General features: G+C 35.1%; 2 protein-coding genes across 2 annotated transcripts; both read right to left on the minus strand.

Annotated features, from left to right (window-relative positions):
• Positions 1–11: 11 nt before the first annotated feature.
• LOC149737369 (uncharacterized) lies at positions 12–7,091 on the minus strand. Its single transcript, XM_089874882.1, has 10 exons — positions 6,684–7,091; positions 5,650–5,753; positions 5,134–5,279; positions 4,398–4,559; positions 3,705–3,835; positions 2,799–2,901; positions 2,486–2,617; positions 1,969–2,054; positions 1,202–1,288; positions 12–970 (listed from the first exon to the last, which is right to left on the minus strand). The coding sequence occupies exons 1-10, from the start codon at positions 6,698–6,700 to the stop codon at positions 886–888; spliced, it is 1,053 nt and encodes a 350-aa protein (XP_089731008.1). The 5' UTR covers positions 6,701–7,091; the 3' UTR covers positions 12–885.
• A 1,084-nt stretch (positions 7,092–8,175) lies between these two features.
• Positions 8,176–17,684, minus strand: LOC149737370 (GTP-binding protein 1-like). Its single transcript, XM_089874872.1, has 13 exons — positions 17,546–17,684; positions 16,898–17,230; positions 16,621–16,729; positions 16,129–16,312; positions 15,328–15,536; positions 14,568–14,707; positions 12,765–12,887; positions 12,061–12,176; positions 11,448–11,592; positions 10,640–10,822; positions 9,478–9,613; positions 9,004–9,182; positions 8,176–8,636 (listed from the first exon to the last, which is right to left on the minus strand). Exons 2-13 carry the CDS (start codon positions 17,081–17,083, stop codon positions 8,448–8,450), a joined length of 1,899 nt encoding a protein of 632 aa, XP_089730998.1. The 5' UTR covers positions 17,084–17,230; positions 17,546–17,684; the 3' UTR covers positions 8,176–8,447.
• Positions 17,685–17,741: the final 57 nt, after the last annotated feature.

The following is a 17,741-nucleotide window of genomic DNA, read 5'->3' on the forward strand; positions in this document are numbered from 1 at the left end:
ATCACTAAATCTTGGCCTGGAATAATATATTTTCATTGCTCTTGGCAAAATCGAAACACACACATTTATAGTAGGGTTGGGGAAGATGGGACACCTTTATCAAATAATATTTAAATATCCTGATCGTGTTTTAAACAATTAACAAGGGTCTGTGGAAGTTATAGCAATACAGTTTTACAATTCTTTGAACGTTTTTTGTTTACTATTTATTAGGACGAAAAACCAGAATAAAAAGATGTCCCTTCTTACCCCACACTACAAAAACAACACAAAGTGAAAAAAATATTTAAAATCAAAGTAAAACTAAACCCTATTCTACATTAACTCTACATAACAGTGCATTCATTGAACACCAACAAAGAAAATCAAACAATAATCGGATTTAGTGAGAAATTTTAAACAAAGTATTTTAAAATACCAAATTTAAAGTATTGCACTGTACATAAGGGAAAACTGCTTTTAAAATGTACTATGGTTCTAAAATATAAATAATTTAAATAAATTAAAAAAATCTCGTAAGTGCTTATTATTTACACCATAAAGTTATGTTGAAAGAATTGGAGAAAACACGGTTGCAATTCAAGAGGTCGAGAAATTAGAAGATAAAAATTTGAATAGAGAATACCTTGATTATAAGCGACAAGCGTCTTTACAAGCAAAAACAAAAGAAATTTCAACGATTAATTAGGTTAGCAAAATAATTGGGCACCCAAATATTACCATTTTAGTACATCCTGTTTAAAATGCTTTACATTTATAGATATATAAAACATATTTTCCAAATTTGAACAGAAAATAACTTTTCAAATATAAAAATTTTTCCAAATTGGGATGTTATGTAATATTTCAAATAATTTTGGTTTAAATTGTTGCAACCTGTTGTATTTACATTTTGGCTTCTTGTAATCCTCTCCAGTAAGCTGCCACTTCCACGCCATGCCATGTCGTATCCTTCATGGGCAAGAAAAACCTGAAATTTAAAGCAACAAATTCTTGTGTAAAAAATGATACTAAGGATAAAAAATGATAAAATACAATAAATATAACTACATATGTACAGATTTATATTATGTCTATGATTAATTTATCCCCATTTGCCGAGTGCTATGCGATTTCTATGAGCGACATGAAGTCCATGCTTATGTACCGACCCTGGTTTGAACTATTTAACTACAATATAGCAGCAAATTAACTGCCGTACTTTTCCATAGTTTCTTCCATAACTTGTTTTTCATGATTATTTATTCCATGTTTCAAAACATCAATGTTGGTTTGAAGGTTCTTGGCACTGGAGATGCAAGAACAACAAAAGATTATATAAGACTCAAACAAAGGTTTGATACTTAATATAAAATACAATTACGTGTTTATATTTAATTCAAAACCCAAAAGTTTAAAAATGAAAACAATCGTGTCATATAATTATGTAAATAATCATATAGCAGGGTGGGGAAGATGGGACACTTTGACTTTAGCACATAATATCTAAATATCTTGATCGTGTTTTAATGGGACGAAAAATAGAACGAAAGATGTCCCATCTTACCCCCCCCCCCTTTACTGTATTTAGGCTATTATGTTTATATTGAAATATCTGTACAAGGGTATTACAGAACTTTTATTTTGCAATCCCCATAACATATGCCATACAGTTTAACTTTTTACTTTTGATCACCGACAACTCACTAATATTAATATAAGTTTATATTGATTGTAACCACAAGCACAACCATTCTTATAGAAACCTAACCAACATTATCATTGAATAAATGAACTTGATTTCGTCTCGGTCACGATAACAAAGAACAAGAGAGTTGACAAAAGCGAAAACACGGGTAGTAACGGTAAAACAACAGTTGTTAAAACACGCTTATTGATAAAAAAGAAAGAAATAATGTTTTGGATAAAAGGCGTGACCGTTACGTTACACCTTTACTGCATACCAATGTTAGGCGCCAATGTCCTTACCTGGCAGTGCTGATAAGTGTTGTATGGATACCAGGTTGTATCATCGAAAAATGCGTCGCAATTCTTGAGATATCAACTTGCTTGCTCTAAATAAATGAAAGGTAAAACGTGCATGTGTATTGTAGACATGTATCACTGAACGACAATTGCTCCAACCCAGTGGTCACTAATGGGTTGTCCAAACTATCAGCCACAGATAAAAAAAATAAAAAACCTAATCACCCAAAGTTACATACGTGGTAACTTGTAAGCTGGCACGAATTGTATGAAACAGAACATCTGTGTTATAACGACTGCCGTTGCCCCGCCACGCGAGGATGAATAGGTTACATACGTGGTAATTTGTAAGCTGGCCCGAGTTGTATAAAACAAAACACCCATGTTATAACGACTGTCGTTGCTCCTAACCTCCTATAAATAAGTTACATGCGCTTTTTACATAACAGAGCCTACCCGCCATGCAAGGATTTTCATTCACGATAACAAAAAATTTAGAAACATGCAAGTTGATATTCACCTGGCAATAAGCCGCAGCATTCTTGCAAGTTTCACGAATCTCCTTGGAGGCAGGATGCCAATCCGAAGGCCCTCTGTTAGTTAGGAGACCCATGGATAAAAGTGAAGCATTGATGATACCAACACCTTTCGACTATACGGGAAATATTGTATATTTAAATGTTAAACGCATAAATATAATTATATATAAACATAATGCATAATATATTGTTTAATTGGAATCCGGTTGGTTTAAAAGCAAAAAAGAATAAATGTAAACATTAAACTTGTAACTAACATATACATCAGAGACATCATATATTGAAATAAATTACTTTCAAATATGGTAGAAACTCTTGTAGCGAATTATCATTCATAGAACCATGGCAATACGTGAGAACGGTGTCAACTTTAACTGGAGATCTTTTGATAACTTCCCTGGAAATAAAAACAATATTGTCACCGTTGTTGTAAGGTACAACAAAAGTTTTGTCTCATAATTTGAATATGTTCTATTTGGACAAACCAATATTACTTTCCATGTTGAAGCAACCGAGTTTTACAGATAAATGTAAATGCAAGGATTGTAGCAGCAGTGAGCTTTGAACCCGGTATCCTACAGTTGGTGGACATATATATAAGTACCAGGGCACCAACCACTACAGGCAAATTTCCCTTCTAAAAAATAGTCCACAAAGTCACATACGTGGTAACTTGTAAGCGGGCCAAGGTGTATGAAACAGAACACTTGTGTTATAACAACTGTCGTTGCCCCGCCATGCAAGAATAAATAAGTTACATATATGGTAACTCGTAAGCGGGCACAAGGTGTATGAAACAGAACACTTGTGTTATAACAACTGTCGTTGCCCCGCCATGCAAGAATAAATAAGTTACATATATGGTAACTCGTAAGCGGGCACGAGGTGTATGAAACAGAACACCCGTGTTATAACGACTGTCATTGCCCCGCCATGCGAGGATAAATAAGTTACATATATGGTAACTCGTAAGCGGGCACAAGGTGTATGAAACAGAACACCCGTGTTATAACAACTGTCGTTGCCCCGCCATGCAAGGATAAATAAGTTACATATATGGTAACTCGCAAGCGTGCATGAGGTGTATGAAACAGAACACCCGTGTTATAACAACTGCTGTTGCCCCGCCATGCGAGGATAAATAAGTTACATACACGGTAACTCGTAAGCACGCATGGGTGATTAATATTAAATAATGACCTAAAGTTTTCCAATGGGTATCCAGTGATGCCAATGTATTTCACTTTCCCCGAGTCTTTGAGTTTTTGTAACGCAGGTAACGTCTCGTTCACGATGATATCGAGTGAAGGCGCGAACTCCATGTCGTGGATCTGGGGGTTAAGAGGTGTAACAAAAACGGTTTAGAGTTACAATAAACGTGTTTTATTATGGCTATAACGTATTTAAAGGTTTTGTTTACTGTTGCAAACCATCTCTGTGGGCCTATGAACCGTAACAACGATTGCCGCAGTAAGGCTTACAGTGGAACCATACGTTTGATTGCAATGACTCAGATTACTATACAGGATGTTTTGATGATTTAATTGGATTTATTCTGCGTGAGGGGAAATCAGCGCTTTAATAGTTTTGCCTAGTGTTGTAACAATCATGACAAGATATGCCTAGGAATTAGATTTATCTGCAAGCCAAATGACGCCATCATAATTAAAACATCCGCTCACAACCTCTGCATATTTCATCTTCTATACCAACTTTTTAACAATACCAACTTTTATTTCCCTCTTCAATTACGGTGGCCAATTAAAAAACTATATTTAAAACAAAAACAGGACATGGCAACAAAACAACGGTTGTCATCTCACACTTAAATTAATAATTAAAATGATATATACTCAATAACAATACAAACCAACCCACCACAACACCCCTTACCTGTATAACATCAATATATTCAGCTCCCAATCTCTGCAAACTCTCATCCACGGAACGCATCACACGCTCAGCTGAGAAGTTGAACATATGAGCGTAGTCTGCTTCATAACGACCAACTTTAGTGTTCAAGTAATAGGATTTACGTGGAAGCTTGGGAAGGATCTGCCACAACATAAAGTATTAATGGCTCATACAACATGTTTGTAATCTACTATAAACATTTAACATTAAATAAATGAATGCAACTCATTTATCCTCGCATGGCGGGGCAACAACAGTCGTTATAACACGGGTGTTCTGTTTCATACACCTCGTGCCCGCTTACAAGTTACCAAGTATATTGTATGTAACTTTGTTGTTGATAACTTTAGGGAATGTTTTTTTTTTTCTAGATGTGTACAAATGATTTGAAATGAAGTGTATTGTTGCATGCTAATATGTGTAATGCATGTTACAGTAAGGTTAAGGCAGTGAGCAACTCCAACTCAAACCATAGGATGTATCTTGATATTCAACCTTACCATGCAGAGTAGTGGAAGCACTCCACTTGAAAGTGGGCAAAATAATTCACAAAAAAAAACAATATTATACAAATATTGGGCTTTTCAGTCAGTTTTTCTCAGAATATAGGCAATATAAAAAATGAATATATAAATAGATTCTACAAATATAAAACCATATATATATAATACTGGTACAGATAGTAGGTAATGTATAATAAAATAACAACATTAACCTTGCCAAGCACAGCTTCACTTTTACCATGCCCGTACCATGGAGCTGTATCTATCATGTTGATCCCACTCTTGATGGCAGCTTCAGTTACGGCGCATGATTCAGCTTCATTAGTTGGTCTGTACACGCTTCCAAGTGCTGAACAACCTTTAATAATACATTGTTTCGTAGTAAATATAATATATAGGACTATCATCAGGTTATTAGGTATAATATGTTTTTATAGTTTGATTCTTTGCAAAAATAATCTGTTTTGGAAAGAGGGTTCATGTTAATGCTATTACCTAGGATCAATAACAAGAACATTGTGTGCGAAAACATAGTTTATGAAGTAAATAAAACCTGCATGAACCATTTGATATACAATTGATTGTCCGGCGCCGTGGCGTGGTGGTTTGCGCGCCTGCCTGTAACCATTAGGTAATGGGTTCAAGGCTCGTCGCTGCTACCATTGTGGGCGTATGTGTCCTTGGGCAAGACGAGAATCAGAGAGAGAGAGAATCCTTAAGCAACTTACCGAAAGTCATGTTTGAAACAATCATGTCTGTTTGACCAAGTTGGCAATATTTAGTTCCACGTATGTCATTCTCATCGTGGAAGCCAGGTACAAAAGTTGGGGGCCTACAAACACACTGTATTAATATATGATAAAATATTGGCAGGTATCATTGGTGCACATAAGACGTGACATGTAACCCAAACTTTTGCAACAGGGTGACACCATGTGTTATAGCAATATGTCTGTACTACAAACACATAGTAAGCAATATTAGCCGGCACCGTGGCAAAGTGGTTAGCATGCCTGTCTGTAACCCAAGAGCAGTGGTGCAGCCAGAAAAATAGGGGGAAAAATCCAAAAAATTTAATCCAAAAAATTTCAAAAATTTGTTTCCAAATTTTTTTTTAATAATTTTTTTGGGGGGTTTCAAAGGGGGGGTCGCGACACCCTAAACCCCCCTAGTTGCGCCACTGCCCAAAGGGTAATGGGTTTAAGGCTCGAGGTTGCTACCATTGCGTGTGTGTCCTTGGGCAAGACACCTAACAGCAATTGCTCTAACCCAGTGGTCACCAATGGGTTGCTCAAATTATCAGCCATACATTAAAAAAAAAAAACGAAAAAATCCCCCAAAAGTTATCACCTACAAAGTTACATACATAGTAACCTGTAAGCCGGCATGAGGTGTTAAGCCTGTGTTATAAAAACTGTTGTTTTCCGCCATGCAAGATAAAAGTAAGTTACATTCATTAGCATTTGCGAAGATGATATGTCAATATAATATCAAGATTTGGTTTGAAGAAAACCTGGGTTGCCCTATATTATAACCATTCTAATAAAAAACAACAACAAAAACACAAAATCTACATACAGTTGAGCAATACTTAACTATGATATAGAAATGAACAAAAGATTCAGAGATTTTAGTAATTGAAGATAATTACAAACACTTAGCATCAAAAATGTTTACATTACTACATGCATATGCTTTAACCAATTAGTTCAAATTACTTTAGCAACTTTTACCCAATGTTAAAATAAACAATGTTACTTACAGTTCCGCTGAAGCCATTTTTACGTAACTTTAAACACGTTTTCTTAAGTGACACTTGTTGTTTTTGCTCCAGGCTATATAACTTGTTTTCTTGTACAGTGACTGTCGTTGGCCGCATAAAATGTTGAGCACACAGGACAAAGGTCTGAATCTTGCAACGCACGAACGCGGTACAGTACAAATGCATGATTAGAACGCATAAACACATTCGAAAGAGAATACGCGTAAATTCTACAACAGCGCTTTCGTAGAAATCCGCTTTTCGACAGTGTAATATCCGTTCGAACAGTTTCAAAGTTACGAACGCGTTTTAGTAATGTGTGTTTGCTTTATTGCAATATTACAACAGTTTGTATATTTGCCGCACGTAACTATTTACTGGGAAAGTCCCGGGGTACGAACCAGACTGAATGACTAATATTATATTACTATAGTGAGTTTACATACAGTAGGGTGGGGAAAACGGGACACCTTCAGCACATATTTTCCATATATTCTGATTATGTTTTAAACAATTAACAACGGTCTATGGGAGTTGTAAAGATACGGTTTTATAATTCTTTGAATAGTCTTTGTTTACTACCAAATTGGACAAGAAATAGAATGAAAAGGCGTCCCATCTTCCCCCAACCCACAATATATACACAAAAGGCACGACACGGTTTTATAATAATACCCAATTGGATGAAATAATATTAAAAGGTGTCTCATTTTCTCCCACCCTAATATATTTTGCAACAACCATTCATTAGAATCTATCCTAATGAACATAATCTTATACATCCCGTCATATTTCAAACGTAAAAAAACTAAATATCTAATGGGTTTAAAAGTTTGGTAATATCATTTACACTGTACAGTAGGGTAGGGGAAGATGGGACACCTTTTACCTCTATTTTCTCGCCCCATTTAGTAGTAAACAAAGAACTTTTAAGAAAATATAAAACTATATGCCCACGACTCCCATTGACCGTTGTTAATTGTTTAAAACACAATCAGGATATTATGTGCTAAAGGTGTTCTGTCTTCCTGCTATACGCATTACGTTTGTATAAGTAATGGAACATATAGGTATCAGAAGATTTTATATATTTCTTCAAACCATCTCTGTAGGCCTATGAACCGAAACAACGATTGCTGCAGTAAGGCTTACAGTGGAACCATACGTTTGATTGCAATGGCTCAGATTACTATACAGGATGTTTTGATGATTTAATTGGATTTATTCTGCGTGAGGGGAAATCAGCGCTTTAATAGTTTTGCCCATTGTGTGACCTAAGGCAAGACACTTCAAGACAATTGCTCCAAACCAGTGCTCACTATTGGGTTGTCCAAATTGTCAGCCATACATAAAACAATCACCCATAAAGTTACATACGTGGTAACTTGTAAGCGGGAACGAGGTGTATGAAACAGAACACCTGTGTTATAACGATGGTCGTTGCCCCGCTAGAAGATGATAAACAAGTTACATCATTCATCAACTCCACCAGTTGTACCAAAAGAAGGTTTATTTACAATAATAAACAATCCAAAGAAATCGAAAGAATGTTTGTCAAATAAGTTTCAATGAGATTTATTTGAAGCCAACAAAACCTGGACAAAGTCTACACACCATTACATAAACAATAAAAATCTATTTTAGTTTACAAACAAAACATAAATTGTTGTAAAACCTCAGGCAGTCCTTCACTTACTGTGACACGAAAACAAAACATCTGTCAAGTAAAAACAAAAACGACAACAACTCTACAATAGAGTTGGTTCATTCCTTCGAAGTTGTTGGTTCAGGTTCAGGGTCGCAGTGGTTACGGTTTGCCCACCGACGCCCTCCTCTCCTGGTGCTTGAAGTGGTGGGTTCAGTAGTGTTGGTGTTGATCCCAAGCCTTCCCTGCTGCCTCAACTTGGCTGAGCGCTTGAGGTGGCTTTGGTAGGCAGGAGCGTCTTTAAGAAGCTGTTAAAAGATAGAACTGATAGTTTAACTCCAAATAAATGAAACTTATCCACGATTTCGTGGCAATGCAGAAATGATGGTATACAAGTTACCACGTATCTAACTTTGAGGGTTTTAACTCTGCTACAGTGAAGCATACTTGATCAAGTTAAGGTCAAACTATTGTAAATAAAATGTGCGACCCTGAAATGTGTCCATCATCTCCAACACAAAATATATTGAACTATATGTTTAATAATATAACCTTGAAATCATTTCACTACAAACTAAAACTCAACAGACAGCTAAGCTTTATAAAAAACCCTTGGTAGACCTGCCACCCCAGGTTTGACGCTTCATATGCAACACCAAACCACCACTATCATACCTCCGTTATCGTCCCGACTGCTTTGGTTCTGCCTTCACGGAAGACAAACTTAGTGCCAGGTTTGATGAACTCTGGATTTTTTAGGAAACGGAAATGGACGGAAGCTTTGTCTCCCGTCCTTAGATGTTCCTTGTTCATGTGTAAGATGCTTGCTGTTTGACGTATGCTACCACAGTGAACTGTAACATACATGGTCATAGTTTATTGTATAATAATATATATAGATAAATAAGAATGTTAAACGTGCCTTCACGACATTCCACTTGTGCGTTATGTAGGCAGTAAAATATACCAATGGAAAAATGAAACATTTTGTATATATACAAAGCGCGTATGATAGTCCACAAAAATGTAGAAAAATGCCAAAAAAGGTAACTAGGTATATGGTATATATTCATAGCAGCATTCTACTTGTCTTAGTGACATAAATGGCAAAAAAGCAACTTTCTTCTTAATACAAACTGCATAATATACCCATGGCTTGATATTTTGAACTAATAGTCGTGGGATGATGAAGCACGAGGACCTCTCCCATGTATTCCCATACAGCTTGTGGATTGCTCTTGGGATGAACCATCACCATTCCTTTGCGGATACTGGATCGTTTCACCTGGGAGGAATTATTATTATAAATGTAAATTCATTTAAAATAGATGTGGTAGGGTAGGCAGGAATCCAGGGGTGGCAGGGTGGGCAGGCTAACCCTGGAGATTTCTGTATTGACTACAGTTTATTTTCTGTGACAAATTAAAAGCATCATATATATTTTTTGCACATCACAATATTAGGCATTGAAATAAAAAGGTAAAAATTGTGCAACGAAATTGTGGGTAAACTATCCCTACCTTTCCTGCATTTATAAAAGCGTGGTGCCTATAATGATGGTATAGATATTTTCTATTGGGGTTCGGATATGTTTTAAAATTCAGACTTAAAAAAAAACTTTGAAAATGGCTGAATCCGATTACATCATATTAATTATTATTACACAAAGCATAAAACACAACAACTATGATGCAATGGATTAGTAATAATGAGCAGACAACCAATAATAGCACCCACACATAAGAGGCTTATTACGTAAAGTAACAACACTAATGACACACAATGTACTGACTAATAGACAGCAGAACATGAAATACCTGCTTGTAAGACTTAGATTTTGTAAAAAAAATTTCAAATTTTTAAATGCAGATTACTGATCACACTTTTACACCAGACCATTACTGCAACGAAACATTATTAAGCATGGGGTTTCAGGGTCAAGTGTTATGTAATACGGAACCAACAGCAGATTTAATTTTTGTCTGTTATATTTTATAGCACTGGATCCAGACAGTTATTTAGTTACGATAATCATCCAACTTCATGAGCATTATATTAGGACCAGATCCACAAAAATATCATAGTTGCATAAGATTTAGAAACATATAACACAGATTTCTTACTCAGTTTCAATACAAACATGTCTAAACGTATGGGCAGCTCATGTATAGGGTTTGTTATTACAATTGGCTAAAGGGGCTTTTAACAAGCGTATTTTTACCCAGTTTTCTTACAAATAGTTTCAATACAAAAATGGCCACATGTATGAACAGTTCGTTTGTATTTAAACTGCATTCCAATCCATTCTCACCTTTTTCAACGCAAACGCAGCAGTCTGTCCCGCTCTCACATCCTTGACCGGCATTCTCTTCCTGTGAATGCTTTTCACTTGAGCAGGATCAAACTTACCCAACAGATCGGGTCCAAGTAATAACACGTCACCAGAATTGATGATTCCCTTCATCACTGTGCCCGACACCACTGTCCCTACACCCTGTGTGGGTAATGCAATGAAAATATGAAGTGATCAGTGAAAAGACATAATGTTAAGTGATGGTTAAGAAAATCATGGCCAAACAACATGAGATGATTGGTTGACATGTAAAGCCAACTTTTGAAACAGAGGTGACATCATATGTTTCAGTGTCTAGTATTCAGCCTAGCGTGGTTGTTATACAATGCCATTATGATTTAATCAACGAATAGTTGGCTGCATAGTGTTCAGTGTTTAGCAGAATATTTGAAGGTTTATCATGGTGATCAAGTATGTTTATTTAAGCATAGTAACCAGTGACCGGTCAAGGATGTGAGATGAGTAAGATGCTTGCTGTGCAAAAAGAATTTACTAATAAAGCTGCATGGTTGTATCAGCCTAACACAAAATTAACAAAACAGTGTTTATTCGCTGTATAAAACCATACCAACCAACATATTTGATTACCAAGTCAAATACAGATGGTATAAGCACACCTAAGGCATGAAATATAAACTGCTTTTGGTAAGTGCATTTCAGATAGGAATTTATCGCTTTAATAAAAAGCAGAATTCAAATATTTCATTCAATTTGAAAAACATAATAGATGTTAATTCGGAAAAATAGTAAATTATAAGTGACTTACTGGGACAGAGAAGGTGTCGTCTATTAGAAACTCTGGCAACACCTTGTCGTCAAACTTAGTTCTACAGTTGAGTAAATTTAAAAACATTTTCAGCAAATCGATATTTTGTCCCGTGACATTGCTGATTTGGAAAATGGGGCAAACTCTGCAAGGAAAAAGAATTTAAAATTAAATTTATCACTTTTAAAAAGGAAAATGAATAAAATGGTGATGTTAATACATAATATACTCATTTTCATATTAAAACATATTTTAAACTGCATTTTAACAATGTCACCTCAGATTTTACTTAAATTTAGACATATCATCCAACTGCACAACATAATATTCAAAAAGTATGTCACAATTTTTTTATGATATTTATGAAGATATGATCACACCCTACGTCACATAAATACTTTATCATTAGTTAAAAATGGGATGAATATGAATATGAATCATTCAACAGCACAAAGAAAATTAAAAGCTAATGTCAAAATATGTTAAGATTGTAATACAGAAGCTAACCTATGAGCAACCACCACACATCGCTTAATTACTTTATATTAAGTTGAATGAGACACATGATGACATATCCTCACTGTGAGGTGTCAATCATATGAATGTTGTTTACCTTTCAGAAGTGAAGTTGGTCGCCGTAACGATGACGTCATCTTTCGTTGACACAAGTACAGGTATCTTTCTACAACCCGGCGACTTAAGGATCTTCACGAGAAGTTTTAAAGTTTCCTGAAGAAAATTTCATTGAATTATTATAGTGGTAATGTTAATATAATACATTTACAGAGTAAAACAGATTTAAATCCAAATACATTTGGTTGGACTTGATTTTTGTTTGTTACAATTTCAAAGAACTGGATCATTAAATCTAAACAATTGCAGTTGTGGTTACCCTAAAAATATAGGATATGTTTTACTCATGGAGATAAAATCTAATCTACAACAATCGCGGGATAATTTAAACAGAACCACTGATTAATATCCTGTAGCAACCTTGGCATAATGCGATGCAAACAATAAATAAACAAAAAGATAAAACACATTCTCTACAATACAAAGTAAACATTAAACACAAATCAGTTTCACTTTGCCATAATTCGCCAAACTGATATCAATTATTAACTAAACATGAAACAGTTGTTCAAAGAGTGCAATACCAGACTAAATTGCCAGGTAAAATATAATCACCTACAAAGTTACATACATGGTAACTTGTAAGTTGGCACGAGGTGTATGAAACAGAACATCCGTGTTATAATGACTGCTATTCTCCTGCTACACGAAGATAAACAAGATACACACATAATAGGAACCTACCTGTAGGATATTCTCGGGACACATGTCGATCTTGGTGACCACCACAAATACAGGTACGTTCAATGCAAGAGCGAGTCCTAAGTGTTCCTTGGTGGTTCCAATGATACCAGCATTGCTACCAACCTGTGTGGTGGTTGTAGGGGTAGTTTTACATATAATGTAGATGTAAAGTTAAGGGTGTCTGGGGCGTAATTACAATTTTTAAAACAGGGTGACAACCTATGGATTTGGTACCCCAGTTTTACACTTTAAAATAGATTTTAATCTAGTCTTAAGGATGTATTCGTGTCCACCCCAGATTTTACCCTGCTGTTAGGTGTCTATACAAACAAGCAGAGCTAAAGTATATTGCATTCACCACATTAATCAATGAGGTTCCATAATTTTAGTATAATTTTAAAACATGACGCACAGGATTGCGTATAGTAAGCAAAGTGGTGAAAACAGCACAACATGTGTGGGTGGGAATATACACAAGTGTCGTATTACCACCTCACACTTACAATGGTATGAAACATACTTTCCAAGGTTGTGAACGACATTGACGATGGTTTCCAATGTGAGAAAACCACAATAACTAATAACTTTACAATACAGAGTATGTAATGTATTTAAACATAGTTATCTAATTTATGTATAGAATATTGTAAGCAACCAAGCAGTTTACATAAGAGTAACATTAGGGGTATCTGGAGTTATCTTTAACGTTACCCCAACATTTGAAACACGGGGGCATCATAATATGATATAGACCTTAATTTCACAGTTGGCCAAAGTATATTGCATTCACCACATTGATCAATGAGGTTCCCTATGTTTGAAAACTATGAGTGTAACTGTATTTTAACAATGTCACCCCAGATTTTACCCTGCTGTTAGGTGTCTATACAAACAAGCAGAGCCAAAGTATATTGCATTCACCACATTAATCAATGAGGTTCCCTATGTTTGAAAACTATGAGTGTAACTGTATTTTAACAATGTCACCCCAGATTTTACCCTGCTGTTAGGTGTCTATACAAACAAGCAGAGCCAAAGTATATTGCATTCACCACATTAATCAATGAGGTTCCCTATGTTTGAAAACTATGAGTGTAACTGTATTTTAACAATGTCACCCCAGATTTTACCCTGCTGTTAGGTGTCTATACATACAAGCAGAGCCAAAGTATATTGCATTCACCACATTAATCAATGAGGTTTCCTATGTTTGACAACTATGAGTGTAACTGTATTTAAACAATGTCACCCCAGATTTTACCCTGCTGTTAGGTGTCTACAAACAAGCAGAGCCAAAGTACATTGCATTCACCACATTAATCAATGAGGTTCCCTATGTTTGACAACTATGAGTGTAACTGTATTTCAACAATGTCACCCCAGATTTTACCCTGCTGTTAGGTGTCTATACATACAAGCAGAGCCAAAGTATATTGCATTCACCACATTAATCAATGAGGTTCCCTATGTTCGACTACTATGAGTGTAACTGTATTTTAACAATGTCACCCCAGATTTTACCCTGCTGTTAGGTGTCTATACAAACAAGCAGAGACAAAGTATATTGCATTCACCACATTAATCAATGAGGTTCCCTATGTTTGACAACTATGAGTGTAACTGTATTTAAACAATGTCACCCCAGATTTTACCCTGCTGTTAGGTGTCTACAAACAAGCAGAGCCAAAGTATATTGCATTCACCACATTAATCAATGAGGTTCCCTATGTTTGACAACTATGAGTGTAACAAAAAAGATTTCCACCTGTTGTATTAAACATATTATAAATATTAAATACCAACCATTAGCATACAGAAGTCGGGCAGGTGACCAGTCATTCCAAATACAGTGGTTTTAAGATATCTTTCATGGCCCGCTAAATCCACGAATGTGATAACCTTAGATGATTGTTGACATATGTCGCTCCAATCTATATGACCGGCTGTAAGAGGGAAACATTGAATTTATAAGTTGTTATATATACGTGCATCTATATAATGGACAGATTATTGTGTTTATATAGAGTTCTATGGGAGGTTGCAAGGATTAAAAGCTGAGATTATTCTGTTCTATATGGGTGAAGGTAAGAAATAATAAACTTTGATTTTAGGCCAAAGTTGGTCCATTACTGAAGAGGAATATACAACAATAAACAAAACCCATAAAATATGAAATATAAAATGTAAATAGAATTTGAAAACCAAAATAACTTTAAAATTAAAAAAAATTTAAACGCCCTTTTACAAATTTGTACTTTTATATCACATAGGCTATGCGTTAAATATTAATACTGTGTTGTCTATAAATACACACCAATGAATTTCTGGGTATACTACGGTTACTACCAACATATTTTGAATGAAACCCAACACTCTAAACATGACAGTGCAGCAGTTATAATTGATTGCTTAGTATATGCATGTCACAAAATTAAAACTCATATGTTTTAAATGTTATTCTTGTTCATAAATATATTTTGTGTCTTTTTCTGTGTCGTTCTACATAATCCGTTGTTCTTAAGAAAAGGCAGAGGATTTATAATAAAACTTAATTTTCAAGCACCATGAGGGTTGGGTTGATTGACAACCGAGCCATTGCTACTGAACCCGAGAATCTCGTTCCCGATGCTGCTCGTGCGACCTGACTCGACCTCGTGTTTGTGGCGGAAAAGTTTTTGTCGTGAATATCCTCGTCCGTTGTCGAGCTCACAGTGGGTTAACACGCCTAGTAACGTGGATTTGCCGGCATCTACGTTACCAACCACTGCTACTCTGTTCAAGGGGGGTGGACATTATAAAGAATGAATGTAACTTCTTATCCACACATGGCGGGGTAACGACAGTCATTATAACATGTGTGTTCTGTTTTACACACCTCGCTTATAAATTGTCACATATGCAACTTTGTGAGTGATTTTTTGCGATGATAAAACATTAAAATGATTCAGGCTTATGTAATCTTGTGAGTAATTATTATTATTATTATTTTTCTTAGTTTTTAATGTTTGGCTAACAGTTCAGTGAATTTACACAACGCATTAGTTAGGCGTCTTGCCCAAGGACGTCCACACACAAAGTAAACAAACAATGAATAAAAGTGATTGCAATGTTTACACAACAATGATTCATCTTTCTTGCAACTGACAGGTCTCCTATATGAAGTTTGTATACAACAGTAGCTCAGTGCTTATAATTAGCACATATAATGTGACAATAAATAATTGCTGATTTTATTTAAATAAAAAGGCATTGTGCTATTTCAGTCTTAATTAACATAGTATAGAAAATGTCCTACAAACCTATTTTTGGCATATATATATATATATATTATTTATTTTAAATAAAATAAGTTAAAATCATTTACTTGACTTCCAGGAAATCATTCTCTTCAAATCTTCTCCTGATAAGATATTCCTCAACCTTTCCTTGGTCAGCTGACCTCTCTCGTAGTAGCGTGCAATCACAGTTGAGAGTTTCAGCCAAACTTTTGAGGGTGGCAAGTGAAGCTTGTAGTTCTTCCTCTGACAATCCAATTTCATCACTGGTATCTGTTGCATGGGAGGTGTAATGTTACCGGTGCCTACTGTGACATGCCACACAAAAATTTGAGAATTTTTGAAACAGCATTGACATCATATGGTTTAGCAACGATTTAGGCATACAATAGATTTTACCCTGCTGTTAGATGTCAATACAAACAAGCAGAGCCAAAGTATATTGCATTCACCACATTAATCGACCTAAATTTGAGTAAAAATTATAAAATTGTAACACCTATAGTTGCATAAAAATGGAAATGAAATTAAAGCATTTCAAATTACATTTACTTCCCCAAGTTACCCACATACATACATACCTGATTCACCAATGGTATAAACACATTCTCCATGGTTTTCCAGCAGCCTCTGTCGCAACTGTCGCATTAAAAGATCGTATTCATCGTCATCTGGGCTCACAAGGATATCCTGCGGGAGAAAGAATTTATAAAAGCAACATACACAAAATGTTTTGCTAATACAAAATTAAATATATATATATATATTTATTTATTTTTCAATAAAGCATTATAAAATTTGATATTACAAAATATTTTTTCGAAAGCATTACAAAATTAAAAAAAATAATAAACATACTTTTGATAATCCAAGCAAATCATCATCCAAATCATATTCATCATGGAACCCATTGTCGTTAGCTGTTGGCGCGAAAAGGTTGTCAGAAGTGTTTTTGCTTGATGTGGAATTTTTACTTCTGTTCGAGTCAGCACTTAATGTTCGCACTGCATGACCGTTCTGTTTGGCCACTACAACACTTTCCATGTTTTCGATAACTTTTGCAAATATTTTATCGTTTTTGGTTAAAAGTATATGATTTCTATTCCGTTTCTTTGCAGATAGGAACGGCTCACCTTAACAACAAGCTCAGTTTGCACAAGTTACAACAAAATCATGGCATGTTTTATAAACCTGTAGAAAATTCAATAAATTTTATTATAATTGACAAATGAAAGCTATTTTAAATGAAAAAAAAACAGGTAAAATGTTGCACTGAATTATAGAAAAATGTTGCACTGGTTATAGACATTTTATACTGCAAAGGAAAAGAATGTTACTAAATCTTAAAACGTGCTGCTTATATATAGTATCAGTACACCGACATTACGATATTATAGCAATACCCATACTACTCTATGGTGCAATAAATCTTGAGGTAAAAAAATGAACGTTTCTGAGCAAAGTGCAATTACATTGAACAATAAAAATAAATAAACGTATTTTCACTGCGTTGCATCAGCCGTATTTTGCAGCAGAATTGAAAACCGAACGAAATATTCCTTTTACAAAAAAGGCGCACTGCTTGTAGAACGGAGATTCATTTTGTTGAACGTTTGTTGTTACCTTTACTACGTCATCAGTTACCGGCATACGTCATATCTCAGCTGGTAAGTTGTAAACGTCATATCGACATCGAAATAAT

This window comes from Ciona robusta, chromosome 3 (assembly GCF_009617815.1).
Source record: "Ciona robusta chromosome 3, ASM961781v2".
In the NCBI taxonomy this organism is placed as follows: Eukaryota; Metazoa; Chordata; class Ascidiacea; order Phlebobranchia; family Cionidae; genus Ciona; species Ciona robusta.

Bases quoted from the DNA above. Each gene is read 5' to 3' on its own strand.
- LOC149737370 (XM_089874872.1), bottom strand. From the start codon at position 17,083: ATGGAAAGTGTTGTAGTGGCCAAACAGAACGGTCATGCAGTGCGAACA. The intron at 12,177-12,764 runs GTAGGTTCCTAT...AATTTTCTTCAG, and splicing joins GTCCCGAGAATATCCTACAG to GAAACTTTAAAACTTCTCGT. The intron at 8,637-9,003 runs GTATGATAGTGG...ATCTTTTAACAG, and splicing joins CAGTCGGGACGATAACGGAG to CTTCTTAAAGACGCTCCTGC.
- LOC149737369 (XM_089874882.1), bottom strand. The intron at 5,280-5,649 runs GTAAGTTGCTTA...GTATTATTAAAG, and splicing joins TGTTTCAAACATGACTTTCG to GTTGTTCAGCACTTGGAAGC. The intron at 4,560-5,133 runs GTTAATGTTGTT...ATGTTGTGGCAG, and splicing joins GTGAAGCTGTGCTTGGCAAG to ATCCTTCCCAAGCTTCCACG.